General features: G+C 36.0%; 1 protein-coding gene across 1 annotated transcript in view; it reads left to right on the forward strand.

The window, feature by feature from the left end:
* Positions 1-25,337, forward strand: part of Ubqn (ubiquilin) — a 249,211-nt gene that overhangs the window by 19,053 nt on the left and 204,821 nt on the right. Inside the window, exon 2 of the mRNA XM_090403922.1 lies at positions 18,295-18,397. Coding sequence (XP_090260048.1) covers positions 18,295-18,397 — 103 coding nt within the window. The remainder of the gene's footprint in view (positions 1-18,294; positions 18,398-25,337) is intronic.

A 25,337-nucleotide genomic window follows, 5' to 3' on the forward strand; every position in this document is an offset into this window, starting at 1 on the left:
TCTCACTCCATGGAGGTCAGATGTTAACAACAATAATAATAGTAATAATGTATAAAGGAAATAAAAGTTTATGCACTGCAAAAAAAAACAACATCTGGATGGTTCGTGATAAGGATTAGGACGAGACAGGATTGTATAATATCTAGTTTACTGTTTAAAATGGTCATTGATTGGATTATGAGAACAGTTACAAGTGTAAGAAGCGGAATTAAATGGATTCCTGTGTCACAGTTGAAAGATCTAGATTATGCATATGACATTGTCTTGATATCATCAAATGCAATGATATATATGGAAAATCAGAAGACTTAGAAAAGAGCTGAAATGGTTGGTCTTAAAATAAATATGACTTAAACAAAAAAAGTGCTTAAATTGAACAGCATATTCCACGAAGAAATTAAGAATTTTATTATACTTGGGCACAAATATTAGATACTGAAGGTGGAACTGACGGATATACCGTATTTATTTGAATATAACTCACCCTCACGTATATCTCGCACCCCTGATTTTACTTTACGAAAAGAGAAATTTAAATGTTTCACATATAGTTTGCACACAAAAAAGTTTAAAACTTTAAGAAATAGATAGTGAAGGTTGTTATGGCAGTTTCAGATATTTTGTAATTCAGTTGAAGAGAATCAACCGAAATTTTCTTCAGCATCGTAGGTTTGCCTATGCCGTTGAGTCATGCAATCTTTTGTTAATACCGCACCAATCATATGCATAGAAATGGAGGCAAAACCAGTAGAGGAAATGTGGGAGTGAGAGTGACTTCTACTCGATATTGGATTGCACAGGGTGGAGGTTAAATTTAAGAGACCATCATTTGAACTGTTGCAACCAGATTTTGAGAGCTTGGAACATGATTTTGCCAGAAATAATTAATTTAATTATACAAGCATTGTGGCAAAAGATTCAAACATATCGCATGATGGTGAGTGGTTGTGTAAATAACGTTGATAATTAAAATTAAAATGCATTCATTTTATAAATAATGTGAGCAATTATGAATTATAATGAATACTGAGGATTTAATTATAAACATCGATCTAGTTTTTTACTGAAAAACTTTAGCTTCCGAAAATCCCTGCATGTATCTCACACAACGATTTTTTTTTGGGGAAAAAAAGTGCGAGTTATATTCAAGTAAATACAGTAATACAAAGATTGACAAAAACGAATACTGCTTTTAGAAAATTAAATAATATATGGAAATCATCCAAATATAATAAAACCAAAATAAAGTTTTTCATTAGCAATGTTAAAGCCTACCCTATTATTCCATGGATCAAAGATATGGAAACTGACCAAAAAAACAGTAAGTTAAATTAAATAGTTTTCAAACAAAATGGGTGGCTGTGTAAAATGATAAAAATATTTTGACTGCAATGTATGATGACTTATATGGTATGACAAAAAAAAAAACAATACTGAACTTGTAGTTATTCAGTCCCCCCCCCCCCCCACCATACTGTATAAGCTTGACTGAACAAAAAAATGTTTCTGATGAAATAAAAAAGATGGGAATGGATTGGACATACACTGAAAATGTACAGCAGAGAGAGATTCCAAGAGCATCTTTGGCATGAGTCCCAGAATGAAAAAAAAAAAAACATGCATGCATGCATATTAAAATTGACTTTATTAAATCAAGATTGTCTGTGAGTGCTAATTAGCAAATAAGGATGATATGTCAGACCTAAGCATCATTATGTCTGAATTTTTAAGGATGTGATTTTTTACTAGAAATTTGAAATAAATTTTTTATAGAAGTAGGGTGGTTATATGTGGGGGAGGAAGCAGTAGACTTAGCTAACAAGTTCTTCTATATGACATTAGAAGGTATGAAATTAGGAGTTTGGCCTTTTGTCCCTTACAATTCGAATTGTTTTGTGTACTTATTGTTGCATGTGATTGTGCTCTTATGATGGTTTTGCACAATTTATTGTGTTGTTACCATGAAAAAGAGTTGAAAAATGTCCAACACCTAAACCTGTCTATAAGATTAAATAAATGCACCAGAACTTGATCACACTGGAAAAGCTAGCTGAATAAAGGCCTAGAAAATATTTCCTTCAAACAGTGACTAACGTTGAATCCCTGTCTTTTATTAATAAAATATCACATCACTGGCATCTTTTTAAAAAGAAGTGTGATAAAATATTTTAAAAGAAAGATAATAAAATACCTCTTACAAAGAGCAGGAAACTGATATTTACATGGCAAATATCTAAAGATGTTATGAAAGAAATTGCATGACAAGAGCCTTCACAATCTTTGGCACAAGTTTCTTCCATGCTGCTTAAAATGACACTATTTCGAAATACTCATGCTGATGTTTGAAGGACAAAAGAAACATCTACAGATTAATAATGAACTAGCTAATTTTATTTGTTTATTAAATTATTATGCTAATATTTTGCCTTGGTCACTAAGACATCTTCATAGCATTACACAAATACTAATCACTTGCACCCAGGGACACTATCAGAAGTCAAACACAAACTCAGTGTGAAAGGTGAGATTTTTCTGAAGGTCATGTTATCCTAGATATTTGATAAAGTGAGGCAGCAGAATTTGTAAAGATTTGGAGAATATTAGTGCTTTGGCAGATACCAGAAGTCTGTTGGGTTTATATCTGCATCTGTATGAAATGGAGGTTTCTCCTATTGAATCTGATGATCTGTATCCATGGTATGGTTCTGTTACTCCAGAATGGTTGTAGTGCAGATGATGGATATGGTTCTTCTGGACAGATATTTGCTGTTCTTTCATAGTATGTTAGTTTGCAGGAGCAAGGGATACTGTAGACACTAGGAGGATCTATATATTGGAGAGGAACTTTGGTGAGTAAATAAAGGTAGTTAATTTTTGGATTAACTCCTATGGATTAAAGGTGGTCGGTATGTTATACCTTCTCAGAGTGGACAAAATTTTTTCTGAGGTACCCTGGATGTAGAGAATTGCAATGGATTTGTGGTATTCTGGACTTGGGGCAGTTGGATTTAGGGAATGGACAGTATGTTTAATAATAAATTACAAAGAGGAGAAAAACTCGTGTTAAAACTTATTTGTAGAATTTTCACCTAAGTTTCATCTTAAGTACAGAATTACAGAATGGCACAATAACAGAAATTCTTCTTGCAATAATTTAATGGTGTCTCTGATAAAGGAATATTAGTAAATAACGACACAATATCCAAGCTGATCATAACTTTGGAAGGGTCTAGATGAGGATCACAAATTTTATTTTTAAAATCCAAAGTATTTTTTTTTATATAAGTTGAAGATTTTCTGTATATAAAAAAAGCTTCTTGAAGATATGTGTTTTATAAGTTGAAGAAGAATTGGATAAGTATTTCTTTCACCTTTCAAAATAAATTTGTATCAATGGATTGAAGGAACAACTATGGGCAGCCCTATTTTTCCAACCATTGCCAACTTCTTCATGGAATTCTTTGAACAACATCTCTTTGATAATATTTCACTTAGACATGCACATGGTAAGATATGTGGATGATATTTTTGCAGTTTGGAAGGACTTGGCTTCTAAAAAGTTACAGCAGTTTCTTGGATTTATTTCCAGAATAAATGCACTTCATTGTATGATCCAATTCTCCTTAGAAAAAGAAATAGATAACTAAATAGCCTTTTTATATCTACTAATTCTTCACCAACTGGATGTGTATAATTGCCTTTTTAAAATTAGTGCTTTTAATTCAGGTTTCACTGACCTTACAAGATTATTTGGAACTTGCTCTCCTCAGGAGTTGGGTTCGATATAAACATCTATGCCATTGATTGAAATCACAAGTTTTAGGCCTCTATATGATTAACCCAGGATTTCTAACATGATATAAGTTGTCATAAATGAACATTCTTGTTTTTTTTTAATTTAATTTAATCAGCAAGATATATTTCTGGCCCTTCTAATACCTTCATTCATCATGAAGCTGTTCTTAGTAAGGATCAGTGTTAGTCTTTCTATTTCTGATGGTTACCAAGAGGTAGTCTGTCATAAAAGTAATGGATAATAGTAAAGTGTAATGTAATTTAATTTAATCAGCAAGATATATTTCTGGCCCTTCTAATACCTTCATTCATCATGAAGCTGTTCTTAGTAAGGATCAGTGTTAGTCTTTCTATTTCTGATGGTTACCAAGAGGTAGTCTGTCATAAAAGTAATGGATAATAGTAAAGTGTAATGTAATTTAATTTAATCAGCAAGATATATTTCTGGCCCTTCTAATACCTTCATTCATCATGAAGCTGTTCTTAGTAAGGATCAGTGTTAGTCTGTCTATTTCTGATGGTTACCAAGAGGTAGTCTGTCATAAAAGTAATGGTTAATAGTAAAGTGTAATGTTTTTTGGCTAATGATATTCAGTCTGCATTCAAGTTCCAGTAAATGAGAAACTGAATGCCTAAACATGACCAGTTTTGGCACTTAGCAATAAACCGTACTTCACTTTCAGGACCTCAAATTAATGCTGCTACCAACTGTGACAGTGATCATGCTGTACTGGTTTAGGAGGTAGTTTATTATTATTATTATTACGGGTATCTCCATGGAGTCAGTAGACTCATCGTGGGAGACCCAAACTATCAAAACAATATCTATCATATCTCTTCTTGAATTCATTTACAGACAAAGAACTCACAACTGAGTCAGGCAATGCATTGCACTCATTCACTGCCCTCCAGGCAAAAAGCCTCGTTTCTCACACCCTTGTTAACCACACTTTTCCTTAATTTTCAGGGATGACCTCTTGTTCTTCCATCACTATCACACAGCTGAAACATTTCCACTGCATCAATCTTATAAAAACCTTTTAGTAATTTAAATGTTTCTATCATATCCCCCTCTTCTTCGCCTATCAACCAACCTCTGCAATCCACAAGCTCTCAATCTATCAATGTAGGGAGCATTTTTTACATCATTCACCAACTTAGTCACTCTCCTCTGAACCCTCTCCACAACCACCTCATCTCCAATGAATCCAGGTGACCAGACCTGAGCACAGTAATCCAAATGTGGGAGTATTAACGCTTTATAAAGGGGAATAATAACCGCTTTATCTCTGGATGTTAGTGTGTTCCTCAATAACCAAGTAATCCTATGTGCAATCTTGGACACCTTAGCAATGTGTCCCCTGAACTTCATCTCCCTATTTACCAACACCCCTAAGTCCCTAGCCTCATCAATCTCTTGCAGTACCGTTCCATCAGTGTAGTACACAGCCGGTAATCTTTTAATCCCAAAATGCATAATTTTACACTTTTCCATATTGAATTGACATCCATTTCCTTTTGTCCATTTTGCCAGCTTATTTAAATCATCCTGCAAACTCTCAACATCATCTTGATTTTTTATTGCGCTACCCAACTTTGTGTCATCAGCAAACAACTGAATATCTCCCTTTAAGCCATTTCCTATATCATTTATGTACAAATTAAACAACAGTTTTCCAAGCACAGAACTCTGAGGCACACCACTGGTCACCTGCCTCATCCTGGACTCTGCTCCTCCATACACCACCTTCTGGTATCTCTCCCTGAGCCATTCTCCTATCCATATCACCAGTTTAGTATCCATCCCCATCTACTCCAATTTGCACAACAGTATTCCATGGGGCATCCTGTCAAAAGCCTTAGCAAAATCCAGAAGTACCAGTGTGTAGCCATTTCCTTTGTCCAACTCAGATGTCATTCTATTATAAAAAAAGCTAATAAATTGCCAAGGCAGGATCGACCTTTAACAAAACCATGTTGGCCCCTATAGAGTATTATATCCTGATCCACCCATTCTTGAATGGGTGGATCAGGATATTTTGTCTCTAACCAACTTTTACCACCACTCTCGCGATTGTGATTGGTCTGTAGTTAACTACTGTAGTTTTGGAGCCACCTTTATGCAAAGGAACTACTTTGCCTTCCTTCCACTCCCTACGGACCATACCAGAGTTCAAACTTAAGTTAAATAACCAAGTAAGAGGCGTTGATAATTCCTTTGCACATTCACGCAACACCCGAGCTGATATTCCATCTAAACCTACAGCAGTGTTTGCATTTAAATTTTGCACTATACTAAGTACCTCTGATTTCTTAACTTCTCTCACATTAGTTATTGCTATACGTACAGAGATATCCTCACTTGGATGATAGATTTTTGAAAAGTGATCACTCAGTAACTCTACTATTACATCTGAATTTGTCACCTCAATACCATCAGCACCCACTAAAGTTATCCTTCCGAAGTCATTCTTCCTTTTACTTGCCACATAGCGGAAGAACTCTTTGGGATTACCCTTGATCTCCTTGGCTAAGGTCTTCTCATAATCTGATTTAGCTTTTCTTACTATGCTGGTAACCTTCCTAGCTTGAGCCTTGTACTGCTCGTGGGTGTAATGATTGCCTTTCTCCTTGTAAATTCTCCATAACATTTTTTTTTGCAGATCAAGCTTGATACTACTACTACTACTACTCATCCATCTAACGCCTACCTTGTTTGTCTTCCTGACCAAGGACACAATCTGATATTGCCTTCCTCAGATACCTGCTGATTTTATCCCATGCACTGCAAACATCTTTTCCCTGCAATATGTTCTGCCATGGGACTGCTGCAAGCTCACTCCGAAGCTTGTTATAATTGTCTAACCTGTAGTTCCGTATATATACCCCTTTCTTAAGAGAGAAATCCACAAATTTTGCAACCTCCCAAGTCATTACACCACATGATCGCTCTCACCAATTGGAGGCAATGAGGACACCTTACTTATGCATATATCCTCTGAACCAATGACCAGGTCCAACATTCTCACACCACCACGTGTCCCTTCAGTTATGTGCTGTTTCAAGTAATTATCTCGTAGAAGATGTATGAATTCCATTTCCTTTTTGCCACGTGATATTTCCTCCTAACAATTGATATCACCATAATTAAATCCCCATGATAATTACTAACCCTGTACTCAGTGCAGTAATTTGCTGATGCATGAATTCCGTATCGCCCCCTATACCCCCTGGCCTATAGCAACAACCAACTGTATATTTGGTTGCGTTGGTCACTATTTCACACCAGACCACCTCAAATGAACACTATCATTCACATGTCTATCATCTTGATATACTACTTTCTTTGGCTGCAACTCATCAGCTATCATCAACAGTACTCCCCACCCCATGCTATCTTCTCTATTCTCCCTGAAAATACTGTACCCATCATATTCAATTCCAGTGACCACATCTTCTGCTGATAGCCAAGTCACTAATACCTACAACTTTTGGTGAGATTGCAGTGACTAATGCCAAAAATTCTTCCTTCTTATTTCGAATGCTTCTTGCATTTTTGCATTTGTATACAAAAATTGAAGATTGCCTTTAGTTCTTGTGCCAGCTTTAGAACTGATATACATGTCACTAATTTCGGTAGTCCCATGCCAATTTTTATCTACTCTATTCTGCAATTTATTCCGTGAATAAGGATCAGCAAATATACAATCACTGCTTAAGCTTCTCCCTCTTACATTCAACTTTTTTAATTTTAGTTTCCCTGCCCAATTACTTCAACTTGTTCAGAAAACAGTAACTTCTTCAGTCGCTTATGACCTTCCATGTTCAGATGCGACCCCTCTTGCATACGTATACAGCTGTCTTTTGCCTTCAAACACACTCCAGACATCAACAAATTCTAGACCTCTTTTTTTGCACATTCTTGCAGTCATATCATTCATTATCATCGCTCGTCTACTTAACTCATAATTGTCAAAACGAGGCAGCACACAGACACACTATCCTCCCCATTGACACTTTTCTTCACAATATCTAACAGTGTTCTTAAATCTTTTGCTACCTGATTTATACTACCATTCAGGTCATTTGTACCCACCATAACTATCATCTTTTCTGCATCATGCCCTCTCTTTATTGTTAAAGCCACTCTCTCTATTGATCCACCAGCCAAGCACTCCTCAGGCATACCACTCTCCATACCCTTAATCATAGAATCACCATATATTTTATCACTCATAACTCCATTCAAGTCCAAACAAGCATCACTCATGGCCTCATTTTCTACACTATTCAGCATGACTCTCTCAGTTTCATTACTCAACTCTCTTTTACTTACTCCCTCACTCTCACGACATCTCGTTTCTTCTAGACCTCTTGTGCTTTCGTTCGGTTGACTCCCAATCACTCCCATACTACTTATTACTTCATCAATCACCAAAGACTCTCCCATACTTAATCCTGTTCTAGTTACTTCAGCTAGAGTAATCTCCATAGTCCTAATTTCTCTATTCAATCCATTTAACTCAGTTTTAATTTCCAGAACCTCCTTACTGAGCACTTCCAATTCCTCTTGCAAAAGATGGTCACTTTTCATTTTCCCGAACTCCTGCTGAAGTTCATCCGCTATGGTCCCAACGTCTGCTTCCATTCCTAATCGCTCCAGCCTATCCCGACACTTCTTACATACGTCGATGTTTTCATTCTTCTCATTTAGCCAAACAGTCCACAGATCCTTCACATTCCTCGGTGCATACATATAACAGTTTCCGCAACGCATCCAGTGCGAAAAATCCAACTCAGAGCCAGACTTTCATATAGAAGTCCTCTGAGCCGCTGACGTACGTCTCTTGTTGGACACCATCTTTAGTCACTGAAGTAGTGAAACAAGCAGCAGCCAAAACACAATATATACAACAGAGTTTCAAACAATAACATCACTGAAGGACACTTGTATCCAACTGCAGCACAATTTGAGAAAAAAGGCACACTATACTTTATTTTAAAAACACGTTTTCTAGCATAACTCAACATGACTGCCAATTTATTTATTTAGCATATGGTGATACAATGGCTGGGATGCCTACACGGGCATTTGGCACCATCTTATGAATCTGCATATGAATATATTATTATTGGTTGTAATGTATTTTTGTCTGTAAATTGTGTGTTCTACTGGCTGGTTTGCCTGGTTGTGGGACGAAATACCTGAGTTTCTGGGAAGAAAAACCATATGGTACCAGTTAACTCAACCCACCTTCATTTGAAAAGCCCCCGTTAAAGCTTCTTTATGTCTTAAACAGGATTCAAACTGCACATCAAGTCTTTCTAACCAGAAGGCTTCATCTATACTGACAGCAATGGAGGCTCCTTTGGGAGGTGGTCAAAGAAAAGGTTACTGTCAGGAAGGGATATGTGGCAATTAGATGGGTGATTATGAGAAGCTCCAGAGTCAGCTAGCATCAGTACCATGAGTTGATGAATTGTGGAAAAAGAGGTTGACAGGGCATGGGGATTGATTAGGAGATATCTGTTATTAGCAATGTATATCTATATATTAAGGGTTCTGTGAATAAATAAAGTAAGAGTGAAATAGTCGAAAGTGAAATAAGGCAAACAATGTAGGTAAAGATGTTACAGAGGAGGTACAAGACAAACAGTAATGATCAGTTGCATGAGTCATATAAAATGCAAACTAGAAAGTGACAAGCATAGTAATAAAAGAAAAACTGAAGTGAGAAGATTGATCAATAAGATCAAAGATAACTCAAGATAATTCTTCTGCTATGTGGCAAGCAAGAAGAAGAATAATTATGAAAGAGCAACATAGGTGTTTAGTTATGACAGTAGAGTGACTGTGTTGAAGGAGATAGTGGAATTATATAATGAGCACTTTATCACATAGTTCGTACTCATGAAAATGATGCATGTACAATACCTAGAAGAGGCAAATAATAGGGAGATTGGAGCTGAAAGAATCAGATGAATCAGGTATTGATTGAGCTAGTGTTAATAGTGCCCTTCGATTGGAAAAGGCCTGGGTTGAATTCTCTCATGACAAGAGGAATCTTTATATAGGTTTTTTTCAATTGATGGTGAGTTAGCCGATCTCATGCTGAGGTAGCAGGGTTTTTTCTCTCGGAAACTCTGGTTTTCATCCCGCATACAGACAAATTGGCCCTGAGAACACATGCAATTTACAGACAAAAAATAGTAAATTAGTGGTGGTGATGGCTAGTAGATGGCATTGGTGTAGATGATGATGGTAGTTGTGGTTTGCTATATTTGGTGAATTAACTGGATGGACTGCTTGGAGATATCACATAATATACAAAAGACGTAGCTATCCTTGACCTAGTGAAAGTCTTGCAGTGGGAAAGATTCCGAAGTAGTGGGCAAAAGGCAAAATAGTACCATTTCACAAATGTGGCTCTATGGTAGAGGTATCCATTTATAGACCAGTCTATATATCTACAGTTACAGTCAAAGTATTGGAGAGATTGGTTAGGAATAAAATGTGGGATTGGGTTGATGGATATAGGATTTTCAATGATGTTCAGCATCGTTTGTAAAGGGTGAGTCTTATTTTAGCAATCTACTTGCATTTCATGATAAAGGTGACTTGTTGGAATAATATTCTTAGACTGCAAAGGTATTGATAGATTACAACATGATAGTTTGGTTACAAGCTGTAGAAGATGGGTATATGTAACACATTGGTTAGATGGACTGGAGATTTTCTCTCTGAAAAATACTACTTGTATTTTTCATGATGAAGCAGTGTCTCAGAAAAGGATGATAATTCTTGGGCCTTTGCTGCTTAACTTATTTGTTGATGATATTTTGTGTGGATTGACTGGGGATTTTCAGTTGTTTGCTGACAGTTCAAAGTTTGGGAGAATTATGAGGACTATTGCTGATGTTATTCACTTTGGAAAGATTTGAATAGACTTAGTTTGCACAAACAAGAAGGGTCGTAGTTTTAATATTAATAAATGCAAGGTGTTGCATTTTGGAATGCTGAGATTCTCTGCTGCGTATTGGTGGAACTGTGTTTCAAGAAGTAGATGAGATGCAAGATTTGGGGGTGATTGTTGACAGTGGACTGAAGTTTAGAGGACCTATTTTAAGTGTTTAACAGAGAGAGTTAAAGCAGAGTTAAAGACTGCACATCACACTACCACTATGATAACGAGTGCACTGACAAGGATAAGTTTGGTGATTGTGCCACTATATAAAGCATTGGTCAGACCACATGTGGACTATTGTGCTTAGGTTTGGTCACCTAGTTTTCATTGTGATGTGGAAACACTGAAATAGGTCGAGACAAATAATCAAGGAAATATCAGGACTGGAATGTCAGTTATGCAGAGAAGTTGAGGGATGTGAATTGCAGAGTTTGATGGATAGGAGAGAAAACAGATTATCATAATATCATAGTATGCACTGCAAAAGGTGCATACCATGCAACCACCTTTCCAAACTTATGTTTTAATCTTAAAAGTTATGTTATCGCACAATATTATAATAACAGACCTCCATACAGTCAACAGATTAATTGTCGGAGTTCTAAATTAGCAATATTTAATTGTTATGTAAACCTGAAGGTCTCCTTAATAAAGAGACCTCCAGGGAGTCAGAGACTCATTGAGGTACACCACATACTACATGCACCAGCTCAATCATATCACCCCTCTTTCTCCTATTTGCTAGTGTCTGCAGTCTACATATTCTCAATCTATTTGCATAATCAGTATTCCACAATCCTGATATCATTTTTAACACTCTCCTTTGCATTCTCTCAACTGTATTGAAATCAGAACAGAAACTAGAATATCAGACCTGTGCACAGTAGTCCAAGTGAAGTAAAATTTTTTGTTCTACTTATTGTTTAGTTAGATTGACTGCGCCATTTGCAAAATTTGTCTTTACTTTAATTTTTAACTTATACTACAGAGAGATAAAGTTTCTCCTTTACGTTTCTTCTTCACTTACATCGAATTTATTTTCCTCTCCTTTTATGCCTTGCCTTAATCCTAAATCGTATGACCACTCTAATTTCAATTGCCGCCAGCCATATGTCTGTAACTTATTCAGTCCCTTAAGTTCTTCAGCCTGGCAAAATTTATTTGTTTTTCGACTGTGGCAGCCAGACTGAATTTCCGAGTGTGAGGGATTGAAATTTGGAATATCAGCAATATAAGGGCTCGTAACTATAACAGAAGTTTCTATTTATTTTACTTAGCACTTAAACTAGTTGTGGCAATATCCTATCAGCACACAGATATGTAATTTTTTTCCGAGATAGTGCATTGGCAATAATCAGATCAGTGTGTTGTTTAAGAAGTCATTTATTTTGGCTGGTTTGCCTGGAAGGGCCTATAAATACATGCTTGACAAGTAATTTGTTATGGCCATCCTTCCTAACTTATCTAAATCCTGATTTTCACGCTGTATTATATAACATACACTATCATACATGGCTATCTATACATTACACTGTTATACAACACAGTATTATACATGATTAAGTCAAACACTTCACACCTTCACACAGTTGTACACATCTGTAACACAAAAATATATTACAGCTACTCGTGGATCTCCTTTACAAACAGTCCGTTATGGCAAAGGTTCCGTTAGGACATCTCATATTGTTGTCTTGATTAGGATGCTCCTTGTTCTCACTTGAACATCGTGGCAAATCATTTGTCTTTGATGGCATCTTGATGCGAGTAATAAATGATATCTTTCCTTTTCTTTTCCTCTGTAGTCGACGACTGCTTGCTTTTCTTATGAATAAATTACTGGGGAGATTTGGACTTCATTTTCGAGACCTTTCCATCGGTTCCTGACTACAAGTGCTGGCGGTCGCGGAGAAACACAGCAACTATGGAACTTCGCAGAACACTTGGGAACTCTCGTGGAACCCTAGCAAACCCTGGTGAACCCTTAGAGGATGAGTGGATCCCTGGAGAACGAGTTAATCTCATCTTCCTACTCACCAGGTCTCTTTAAATATCCTTTCCATTCTTTGTTTTCTCCTCCACTGCACCTATCCCCAGGTGTGCTGACGTCACATTTGTGCCCTTTTTTCGAGGTCTTTGTTCTTGATTTTTTTTAAACTTTTGCAAGTCCCTGCAACCTTTTCCTTCAGGGCATTTCTTTTGTTCTTTCCTAATCTGGCAACTTGTCTGCTGACTCATTTCAAAGAATAATCCTTCTCCTTTGTTTTGAACATATTAGTTTTACAGATAATATTAAATCATCCATATTATACAATACAACTGATTTTTCATTTATATCTTACATCACCTTATATTATAATTTATGTAATATTCTGATTTGAGACCATTTTAAAATCGAACTCGGTAAGTTATGGAATAACTTATTGTACAAGGCCCCCCCCCCGAACTACGACATGCTATCTATAACACTACAAGATCAGTTTCTTCTTGCATAATCCTGCCAATGTAATATGACATTGAATATGTAATCATGCCAAAGTGCATGACTTTTCATTTACTAACATTGAACTGACGTCCATTTCCCATGTCCACAATTCCAGCCTATGCAAATCATTCTGCAAGTACTCCATATCAGCATCATTCTTGATCACCCCCACCCAATGTTCCCTCTAATTTTTTGCTGTGTGTGCATGCAAAATTTGCCTTCATTTGAAAAGTATATGCGCACCCATACGAGTCACCATACTGATCATTTAAGCAAAAAAGTTAAAAGATTTTAGTCACTCTTTACCTTCTGGTGTCAATGGGACGTCAGCCAGGTCACCCCAACTCCCCACTGTGATACCATACATGGCAGTAGCTAGCCTCCCCAGTAAACAGTCAGAAATCATGATTCACAAGCCTTGGGCAGGACTCGATCCGGGGACTTCGCGCATGCGACGCCAACACGATACCGACTGTACTAGATAGGATTCTAAGTGTGTGTGTGTTATTACCATCATCAAGTAAGTTGTGTGACATTAATCACAGAGCTAACATAAATATTTTATATGTATTTAATATTGATCTGGTTAGAAGTAAGAAATAAAGTAAATAAAGAAATTTTAATTTCATCTTGAAAATCTAGTGTCCGCACATTTTTTGCTTTGTGCGCTAGTTGTAAAACGTGTGCGCATGCGCACAGCTTAGAGGGAACATTGGCCCTACCTATCTTTGCATTATCAGCAAATAGCTGTATGTTGCTTGTCAAATCCTTCCCATTATCATTAATGTACAGATTGAATAACAGTTTTTTTGAATAACAGATAATTATCCAGTTATCCTTTATCCAAATGTAAGCGAACGCTGTTTGCATGAGAAGTATCTTCACTGCTGGGCTACTTGTATATAGTGGCCAATGACTTCACATCAGTTGCCTTAGTAAATTGACTTTTTGGCCTGAAACTTAAGAAAATCAACCATAAAAGTCACTATTTCAGATAGTAATACATAGCTACAACCTTCCCATAAAGCTGTGACTGCTGGAAACAGGCATAGTCACAAGTGTTCTCTGTGGTTGCGAGTCATGGGTAATGGTCAAAGATTCTGTGAGATGAATATTGGCGTTCGAAAGAAGGTCATAGAAAGATACTTCAAATTGGATGGGTACAAAATATAACAAATGAAGAACTGTATTACAAAGTAAACTGCAAAGAAAATCTAATGCAGAAAATAATTTAGAGGAAACTAAAGTTTTTTGGACCTCTGCAGAATGGATAGCAGTAGCAAGATCAAATCCTTGATTCTTGGTACACTGGACAGTATAAATAGAAAAGGACAGCCATGGCGAGAGTGGTTAGATGATGTGAATGAGTGGTGTTATGTCGCCACTTTCGTGACTTTGTTTTAATTTATACTTGTTTTCCTTATTTAGATCTAATTTGCTTTTACCCTAATTACTCTCAAGATCTAAACCAAATTTTGCCTCCGGTACACAATATAGAAAGACTATCTATATATCTGGCTGATTTCTAGAATCACATGTATCAGTTACTCAGACAAAGGGTTTATCTTTTGTTAGGGACAAAATCCTTCGTGATTACTGTCTGAGATTGTCTCCCGATCAGATACTGGCAAATTTATTTGTTACACTGCGCCAGCCAATATCTTTAAGTTAGAAGGAATTCTTAACTAGGGAAACTCTCTCAGATAACATACAGAGGTGAAGAATCCAACGCTTATTCTTAGTACCGAAATTCTTAATATCAATTATGTTTAATATCGTTTGCAATCATGTCTTTTAAACATCTATTCTACTCCGCTTAGGTTCTGATTTTTATGAGTGGTAATTTGAATTCATTCTCAGGCTAATGTCAGGTACAAAACATAAAACACAATTATTGAGATATTTTGTAATTCTAAAGTAAAGAACTAGTTAAACCAACTAAAACACAAATACAGGGGGTCCTCAACATGCATCGTTTCGACTTTATGGCGGTAATCCCATAAATAATTTAAAAAATAAATTTCGACTTGAAGCAGCGCGATGTAAAATTCAAACGTCGTGGGCGAACTTGTTTGTGAGCGTAGTGGAAGAATATGCTGTTACGCGTCGTTTGTTTGGGAGAGGTGGCATCGCTTGAGTCCCAGTATACACTCTTTGGGTATCACGTGCTTTGTTTACACCCGCTCTCTCACTTACTTTTGTGTTTGTGTTTTTTTGTGACTTTTTACCCTTCAATATGGCTCCCAAACATAAGGCAGACTCTTCTGATGGCAGTGTGTCGAAGAAAAGGAAAGCCATTACATTAGAAGTGAAATTAGACATTATTAAAAGGGCAAAAAAGGGAGAAACTCCAACGAACATCGGCCGCGCGTTGAACTTAAGTCGTACCACAGTCGGGACTATTATCAAGGATAAAGTTCGCATCCTTGAACACGTGAAAATATTGGTGCCTATGAAATTGACTGTGATTACAAAAAAACGTAGTAGACTCATGATTGAGATGGAAAGGCTTCTTGTTCTTTGGCTGTAAGACTAGTATCAACGCCGTATCCCAATTAGCCTCGTTAATTCAAGAAAAGGCGAAAAGATTGTTTGAGGTATTGAAAAGTGAAAGGGGGGGAACTTAAGCTATGGTAATTCCAACTTGCATCGAAAATCACCTTGCATCAGTTCATAGGAACAGATCTCCGATGTAACTCGAGGACCCCTGTAGATACAATCATTATCTCCTTCTATAAGATTAAGCATTAAACTACACATTATACAAGTCTCAAATTTCATCCATTCAATTCTCTTCTAAATTATGTTAGTTATTCACATAAAATACCTGTCACAAATCATCTATAAACTTTCTCTAACAAAATGCTCAGTGGAGTTAAGCCACTGCTATCATCGATAATCACCTAAGAGTTCTATGCTACATTGTCCTTACTCACTAACTATATAACATTTCTTCACTCTAAGTGGGAAAGGAATAACAAAATTCTGTACGTTACCAGCTCTTGGGAAGATTAACAGATCTGCCCCTTAATTCACATTTCCGTCTTACACAGCCTGATCCTTCTTCCTTGAATTGGGATCAGAACATCTTCGCTAGGCCTTTATCCACGTGGTTACTCATAGAGGTCATCCTACTTGGCTTTACCGAATGTCTGGCAGATGTGCCCACATCTGCCTGGTTCTGATGCTGCTAGTCCTCGTTAGAATTGCCGGTTCAGGAATTCTGTCCCGAGGAGATAGCTAGTCAGGGTGCTGGAACTGCGGGTGATGACATCTAACATCTCAGGGTGATCTGGAATCCATCATAAGGCGAGAGAGGCCCAACGTCCAACCATGTAAAACACCTGGAAAGGGTCAGGAGAACAAGACAAAAAGCCCCGAGAGAGGGGAACAAACCTCTTTTATTCTGCATCCTTAGCACCCTCTTTACTGCCACGTTCTTCTGCACGGCACTCATCTCCTTTGCCTGCAAGATGATCCGGTACACCCTTGTACCCTTATGTAGCGCCTTCCAGGAAAACGAACTCGCACCGCTTTCCGTGTAAATGCTTATGGCTGAAGCCAGACGTTCACCCGAACGGTTCGCCCACGAACTTTGGACTTTTGTTTACACTTTGATAAGCATTTCATTTCACATAGAATACTCTTTTATAGTTACAGTTTACAAATTGGAAATCTTTACTTAGATTTGAATAAAAAAAATTTTCTTATATAATACTACATTTAAAGGTATTTATAGCCCTATTTACGATCCTTTTGATAGCTTAAGTACAAGTTTCTCCTTGTTGGTATGTTAGACTTGTTAAATCTTGAATGAATTAATTTTTTTATAAATTCTCATATTCAAGATCTAACAGTGGTGTGGAAAGAATTTGCAGAATTTAAGTCATCTGGCAGTGGACAGAGAGAAGTGGCAAAGGATGATGAAGTAGGCATCAGACACCATCCGACATTGTACCCATGGGCAGTAATGATGATAAATACATATTGTTACAGTTAGGGACCAAGAGATGCCAGTATTTGTCTGCAATACTCTCCTACTTAGATGTTTTGAAAATTATTAAGAGCTTTGGGGAAAGTTATCAGTGATACCCATTTATTTTCAAAAAAAGTTAGTTAGGACTAAAATGGCCTTGTCTATTCACTTTTGGGAATAAAAGGATGATTTTTTTGAAAAAAATAATTTAAAATGATAAAACAGTTATGGAGAGATCTGATTTAGACAAGTCCATGGCTTGACAAATATGCTCGCCCACTTACCCAGTTTGCATCTGCATGGCAAGCAGATGCAGACTGGATAAAATAGAATATTTTTATTTAATAAAAAACAAATAACTTTCTAAACAAAATCATTTGCTTTTTAACTTTAAGAAAACACAGAAGAATTTGCATAATATGAAGAGCCATCCTAATAACAAAAATTAATGTTATAGATTAAATTTTTGAAAAAAATCATTGTTGTGTTTACTGTTCTTCCTATTCTTATTATTTATTAACTTTTCCTTCTTGGAATGATTTTCACACAAAGGAAATGTTTTCTAAACAATAATACAGAACCAGTAATCAATTTTTGGAGCTCCAGTTGACTTTTTAGAACATTAAAATAAAAATGGAGAAGGGGTTCATCGGTGAGTAAATTTTTTTTTCATGGCAAGTTGGATTTTGCATAATTTGTCATGTCCTAGAGAAGTCTACCATATATATCTATATTATTCCTTGAATAATATAGATATATATTATTCAAAGAATGATTGTCAAAATTATTTTCTTTTTCGTTTTTTTTGTATTCATTATTGGATTAAGCAAAGATATAAAAAAGTTTAGGACGTGCCCTTCACCCTACACTTTTTTTATTTAATTAAATTTATTTTTTTGTTTGTTCGAGATTATATTTGAAAAGATTTGGGGAAGGAGATAAAATGACTGTATAATATTAATAGACTTTTAAGAGTAATATATAAGCATTATTAAAATGCACATGTGGTGAATGTATTTTGGAAATTCTTTATGCTTCTAATAATAATTAAAAAAAGAACTCTTCAAATATAGTTGAAAGAAGAAATTGCCAAGAAATATCAAGTTCCAGTTGAACAGCTGTGCTTAATATTTGCTGGAAAAATTCTTAAAGATCATGAAACATTGACATCTCACAGTACGTATTCTTAATAATTTCTGTGTCTTTTTTATTTGGCTACCATTTATTATTATTATTATTATATTTTTTATAAAATAGTATTTCATATTTGAAGAAAGAACCTAGAAGGCTTTAATTTGCTGTTATAGAAATAGAAGATATTATAAATTTATCATTATTTCATAATACAAGGCAAACATAACTCCTGGGCATAGTTATAATGGAATTATTTTGCCTTCCTTGCACTCAATAGGGATCGTGTTCATGTCGAGACAAGTTGAATAACCAAATCAGAGGCATTCTTTCAGCAACTGTGCCAGTATCCCTTGTTTGAATCAAATTTACAATAACTTTAATACCCCTAGCTCTTATTCCTCTGCCCTTTCATCTTGTTCCATCTCAGCATCTAGAGTGCTAATATGGGTATACCTTACTAAAGTTGCTCAATTAACAACCCAGCTATTTCTGAAGTATCTGTCACTTTCTTACTATTTGCATTTCGTAAGGTTGCTATTCCATGGTAATTTTTTTTTCTTTTCTTGTCTCAGAGTGAATTTTTTTATATATATAATTTTATATTTTTTATAAATAAGGGACACTCCTAAACGAAAATGGGCAAAAATAGCCGTAAAAATAATAGTTTTTAAGAGGAGTGACATGGGAATTTTCCCAGAAATAATACATATATATATATATATATATATATATTTTTTTTTTTTTTTTTTTTTTCCTTGACTTGTTTGGCAAAATTTTTTTTTTTTTTTCATAGTCCGGTTTCATCTTCCTTATCATGACTGTTACAATCTTAGCCTGCTCTGTATACTGCCATTGTTAAGTATCTTTTATTAGATTTTTATAAAATAGCATATAATACTTGAAGAGGAAAGAGCCTAGAAGGCTTGATTTGTCATTATAAAATTATACAGTAGAGAATATTACTAGGGACATCCAAAAAGTAAATTCCAATGGGCTGTCAGAGAAAGAAAAATATACTTACAAAAAAAAAATTATTGGAAATTACTTTTCTACATAATTTCCCCCATTGTTCAGACACTTATCATAACAGGGCACCAAGAGTTGTATACCTTTGTCGTAGAAGGTTGCCACTTGTGACTCAAACCACGTATTGACTGCTTCTTTGACCTCTTCATCGTCTTGAAACCGGCAGCCACCAAGGAAAGATTTCAGATGTTTTAACGGGTGAAAGTCGCTTAGTGCAAGGTCAGGACTATATGGGAGATGATGGAATTGTTCCCAGCCAAAGGTGACGAGAAGTTGTTGTGTTATGCTGGCTGAACACGCAGTCACTCAGTGCGTGTTTTCCATAAACTTCGATAATTTGCCGATGAATTTCAGCTGCATTAATGTTCCTCACATTCAAGAAACGGATAACTGACCTAATTTCACATGCGGCGGGTGATTTGATTTTTCTTAGATATTATAAACACACACCAAGAAGTGTACGCATTGCGAGAATGTCTGAAAATGGCACCCACACCTTGCTAATGAATCAACAAATCAGTACGCATGTGCACTGTTGCGATTGCACTGCTGCAGTGAAAATATTTAAAAAACGGAACTTACTTTCTGGACATCTCTCGTATAATCCTTCCTTATTTCATAATACAAGGCACACATGAGTCTCCTGGGCAGAGTTAGTGTCTTTGTGTTGTATGCATGCTATGCTATGACATTTCTGTTCTCTGACCAATTTTGAAACTTTTTTTTAAGTTTCAAATTCAATTATTTGGTTATGAAATGGTGATGAATTTATATAATAACCTCTATTTCTAGAAAATTTAATACAAATACATTTTTTATGCATTTTTGAATAACTAACTGCTAATATGATATTAAATACAGTTATCCCTCGACTTACGTCTGCGTTCCATTCCATCCGTCAGGACGTAAGTTGGTCGGACGTAAGCCGATACATTAAATCAACAAAGTTATAGAGATCAGGGACTTAACTGTAATAAGAATACTGTCATTTTAATTTTTAAACCTTATTTAACCTTATATAATGACACATCTTCCTCCACAATCACATCTTCATTACCTTCCCTATTTGAAGGACCAGGCTGCAGCTCTTCTGGTGTAACCTTTTGTTTTTTGATGAAAATGTCTGATGTGCTTTGCTTATTCTTCTTTTCATCATAAATTTGTTTATAGTAAGCAAATGCATCATGTACTTTCCTTTCTATTAATAACTAGCATTCAACATTGGGGTCCATGTCTTGCCATTTTGAGAACATTGCTAACTGCAGAGAACATTTCTGCAATTTCTACCCTTCACTGTGAATTGTTTAACTAGCTCTTCTTGTTTTTCTTTTCCCTCTTCCTTTTCTCGTTCTTCCTCTTCTGCAACACATTGTTCCTCCAGTTCGACCACTTCTTCATTGGTCAACTCTTCAGGGGCACTTTCTATGTGTTGAACTATGTCGTGATCATTCACTTCGAGATTCAGATTGTTTGCTAGGCCCACTATTTCTTCACTCAATTTACAAAGGTCTTAATTTTTTTCAAAACTTCCAAAATCGTGCACAAATCTTTTTAATGTCTTTTTCCATATGTCACTTATGCATTGAAAGGGCACTTCGTCCCAAGCCACAGTAATATTTTTAATAGCACAATAAATATTGAATGCATTCCAGAATTGCATGATAGTCTGATCATTTCCTTCAGTGGCAGAAATAGCTTGTGAAAAAGTTCTCCTTAGATAATAATCCTTAAACATTGCAAGAACTCCCTCATCCATCAGTTGGATCAATGAAGTAGTATTTGGAGGGAGAAACATGACCTTTATCTTGGGGTGAAGATCATCGATGTAAGGAGGATGACCTGGAACATTATCTAGAATTAATAATATTTTAAGTTCTACATTTTCTTTCACACAATAGCTTTCCATTTCACTTGCATAACAATTGATTAAGGCATCCTCAAACAATTTTTGAGTTTGCATACTCTTCCAGTTCATTAGCGGAGAATGAACTCTTCAAGTTCATTCTCCGCTAATGAACTGAAAGAGTATGCTTCCTAATGTTTTTGAATGTTTGTGGATTCTCACTGTGCCATATCACAAATGGTTTCAGTTTATATCCAGCTACATTACCCGCTAACAGAATCCTAATGCAGTCTTTAAGAGCTTTGAAGCAAGGCATGGATTTTAGCTTTTTGTGGATGAATGTCTGCTCAGGCATTTTTTTCCAAAACAAGGGGTCTCATCCATATTAAATATTTGCTGTGGCAAATAATTTTCCTCCTTAACAATTTTATCCAATTATATCTCCACAAACTCCTTGGCAGCCTTTTCATTGGCACTTGCAAATTCATCATACATTTTCACATTATGCAGTGCAAAATGCTGCTTGAATCTCATGAACTAACCGAAAGAAGCGTTGAATTCGTAATTGTAATTGGGACCTACTTTCTCCTTTGACGTGTTGAAGAAACTTAGTAGTTATGGTCCTAGTGCTAAGGGGGTATGCGCTTTTGGTTCAGGTCCTCTATCCATGATGCAAGTAGCTTTTCCATATCACATAGGATCTTGTCGTTTCTTCATCACTATCATCAATTTAATGGAAGCAGATCCTTTCACAGCCTCTACAATTTTATTCTTATTTTTCAAAATGGCCGTCACTGTAGAATGAGACCATTCGAAGTCATGTGCAATCACATCGACGGGCTTACCACCTTCATGTTGCGTTATAACTTGCAACTTCGCTTCAAGATCAATTGCTTGCCTCTTTTTCTGTGATTTTTCACTAGGTTTCTTGACTGGGCGTGTAGGGGGGCCATGTTCCACAAAATATTGTGAAATATTTAACGATAAGTACACAAATAACCTATTTCTCAAACAAAATCAACAGAGGAACTGTTAAAGACACATTCCGATTGCCGTGGAAGGTTACCACTGAATGCACTGTTGCCACTTCGCATGATGCATTGTTGCTAAATAGAAACCTTTTTACTTTACTTTATGCTTGCTTGCATCTTGGTAGAAAGAATAGTTGGAAATGTTTCCGTGATCCCATAAGGAAATATTTATTTCTTTATGGGATCACGGACATATCTTCGAAAGGATGTAACTCAAAGGGACTTAAGTAGGGATGAATGTATATGAAAATATTTTTGTAAGCCTCCTGAGCAGATAATATGATAAAATCAGTTAAGATCAAATATTTCTTCTCTCATCCTCTGAATTACGTGGTTTGTAAAGAAGCATGTATAAAAGATTTATTTACTAGGATCATTTGTTAAGCTAATAGGAGGTAAAAAAAATAACTGCACTTACATTGAAAAAATTCTAAAATGTTTTATATCTACCATCTAAATGTAATTTTTGTTCTGGTATACACTCATAAAAAATATCTCAGTAAAGAATTTTCCTCCCCTTTTTTTTAGAATTTATATCATTAGGGAACTGTTCATTTTCTGACATCAACACTTTCACAGCTGTTTTGATAGTGACTGATAAAATGTTCAGTCTTTTTCTCTTCAGTTGTACTGACTAAAATACACTCATTTATATGGCATGGCAATTATACACCTTAAGAGATAATGGAACCTATCTGACCTTGGTTGAGTGCAAGGAATCATCAAGTTTATTGATTGACTAGGGACCCACCCCTCCCGAGTTCCAGACTGGTAGGCCAGTTCTCCTTGAATTTTGAGGACTCGACACTTAGACTAGCCCCTGAGTTTCAAAATGTTTCAAATAACTTGACAAAAAAACGTGACACAAAAAACGTTACAAAAAAAGGCTTATTATTTTATATTATAGAGTAGATTTGAAGGAGATAACTAGCTGAATTGATTTTGATTTTCTCAATATGTTCTTATATACCTTTATTAGGAATTGGAACTCTCCCTTCTGTCTTAGTGGCGGTTTACGGACTAAAATGATATCATTGTTTTTGGATAACTTGAGGGTTATAACTATTCTGATATACAGATCTTTTGATGGGATTCGAAAGGATTAATAACTAATTTTAATGCTTCTAATATTTTGTCTCAGTCACTGAGACATCTTCAGGGATTACATATAACTCTTCTAACACACATGCGCACGCGCACACAGAGAGAGAGAGAGAGAGAGAGAGAGTATGTAATGAAACGCATGGGTGATTCTAAAGTCCTATCTAGGTAATGTGCCCTCTATTGACGTTTGTGGCCTAGGATGTAAAGTGGGACCTCTGACAATTATTGTTTCTTAAATTTTGAGAAGTTTTATTATGCATCCTTATTTATTTAAAATCGGTTGATTTCTGAGTGCTGCTGCAAATTCTTCTGCACAAAAAAGAATTCCTGAAATTAAAAAATAAGCATATCAAAAAGTATAATATTCTGTGTAAATCTAAAGCACAAATTCAAATAGATTCACTACTGCTCCTTACAGTAGTGAATCTATCTTCGAAAAATCTCAAGAAGATGCTATCAGGGCCCAAAGCCTCAGCCACAATTTTGCCATCACACTGAAAGAAGTGTCATTACTAGACATAAGGTACAACATAGAACACTGAATCTGTCGCTTATCTCTGGAAATAGCCAACAACATCAGACTTGACATCGCCAATATCCTTTTCCAGTTGTCACCTCCAAAAAGTAATTTATCTTCTGGTCTACTTGCTGCTCTCAGAAAGTTATGGAAAGATAAAAAGTATTGTCATCACCAGAGCGGATAAAGGTAATGGTATGGAATATAATCGAAAAATGGATAGTATTCTTCGAGATCATGCTACTACATCCCGCTAGATCACGATCCCACAAAAACGCAAGTCAAAAAATTAAAAAACTTATTTAATAAAGTATCTTCTTAGCCACTGGACATTACAAAAAAAAACCAAACCCTTTTGTTCACCCCCCCCTCCATATATAGTTTACCTAAAATTGACAATCCGAATTTCTCTCTTACACCTTTAGTAGATACTACTGATGCTCCATGCTACAAATGGTCAAAACAGCAAGCTTATCCTGCTCACTGGACTTATCACATCCTGTATAAAGAATTCTACTAATTTTAAAACCTTGATTGAAAATCTGTTTATTAATATTCCCTTAAATGACACCTTGAAACATTTTTCCTTCAGATATCTTAGATCTATCTCTTTTCCTTTGGCATCAATTCTGGTTATTTTTCTTGGAAGAACAAAATTTACAAACAGATAGAGAGAACTGTTATGGGTTCCCTCCACACTCCCTCTTGCCAATTTATACATGGAAAATTTTTTAAAACGAACGCCATAGACTCAGCCCCTCTCAAACCTTTTATCTAGCTAAGATATATAGATGATTTGTTTTCTATTTGGTCTCATTGCCCAGACACATTAAACTCCTTCCTCAGTCACTTCAATAGTCTTCATCCAACAATCCAGTTTACGATGGAAAAGGAAAATAATAATGGTTTACCCTTCCTAGACACCTTAGTAACATGTCTTCCTAGTGGTAACCTTTCCTTCACTGTATATATAAAATCCACTCACACATGCAGATACATTCACAAACTTTACCACCACCATCCCTCTCAACAATATGGCATTATTAAAACTCTAACCAATAGAGCCTACAATCTTTGTTCAAGTGGAACCTCTCTTTCAACCAAACTCAACCACATACACAACACCTTTCTTTCAAATGGCAGTGGTGATACAAAATTAAAAAAATCAGTTCCTCCCCCATTCCATTCCTCAGCCATCGCTTCAGAAGGATTTCAGAAATGCTATCACCATCCCATACATCTGTGGCACATCAGAAAAAATAGCCAGGTCTTTAAAAAAATACCTCTTCAAAGATTTAAGCCCCACCAAAAACTTTCTATCCTTATGTGCTCTACCCAAGATCAGCTCCCTCCTCTGTCATTCCCTGGAGTATATAAAGTACCCTGTTCTTGCAAGTTGGCTTACTTCGGACAGACAGGTAGATCAGTGACCATCTGTTTAGATGAACACAAATCATACAT

This window comes from Typopeltis vanoorti, chromosome 14 (assembly GCF_054136105.1).
Source record: "Typopeltis vanoorti isolate ZY-2024b chromosome 14, IOZ_Tvanoo_1.0, whole genome shotgun sequence".
NCBI lineage: Eukaryota > Metazoa > Arthropoda > Arachnida > Uropygi > Thelyphonidae > Typopeltis > Typopeltis vanoorti.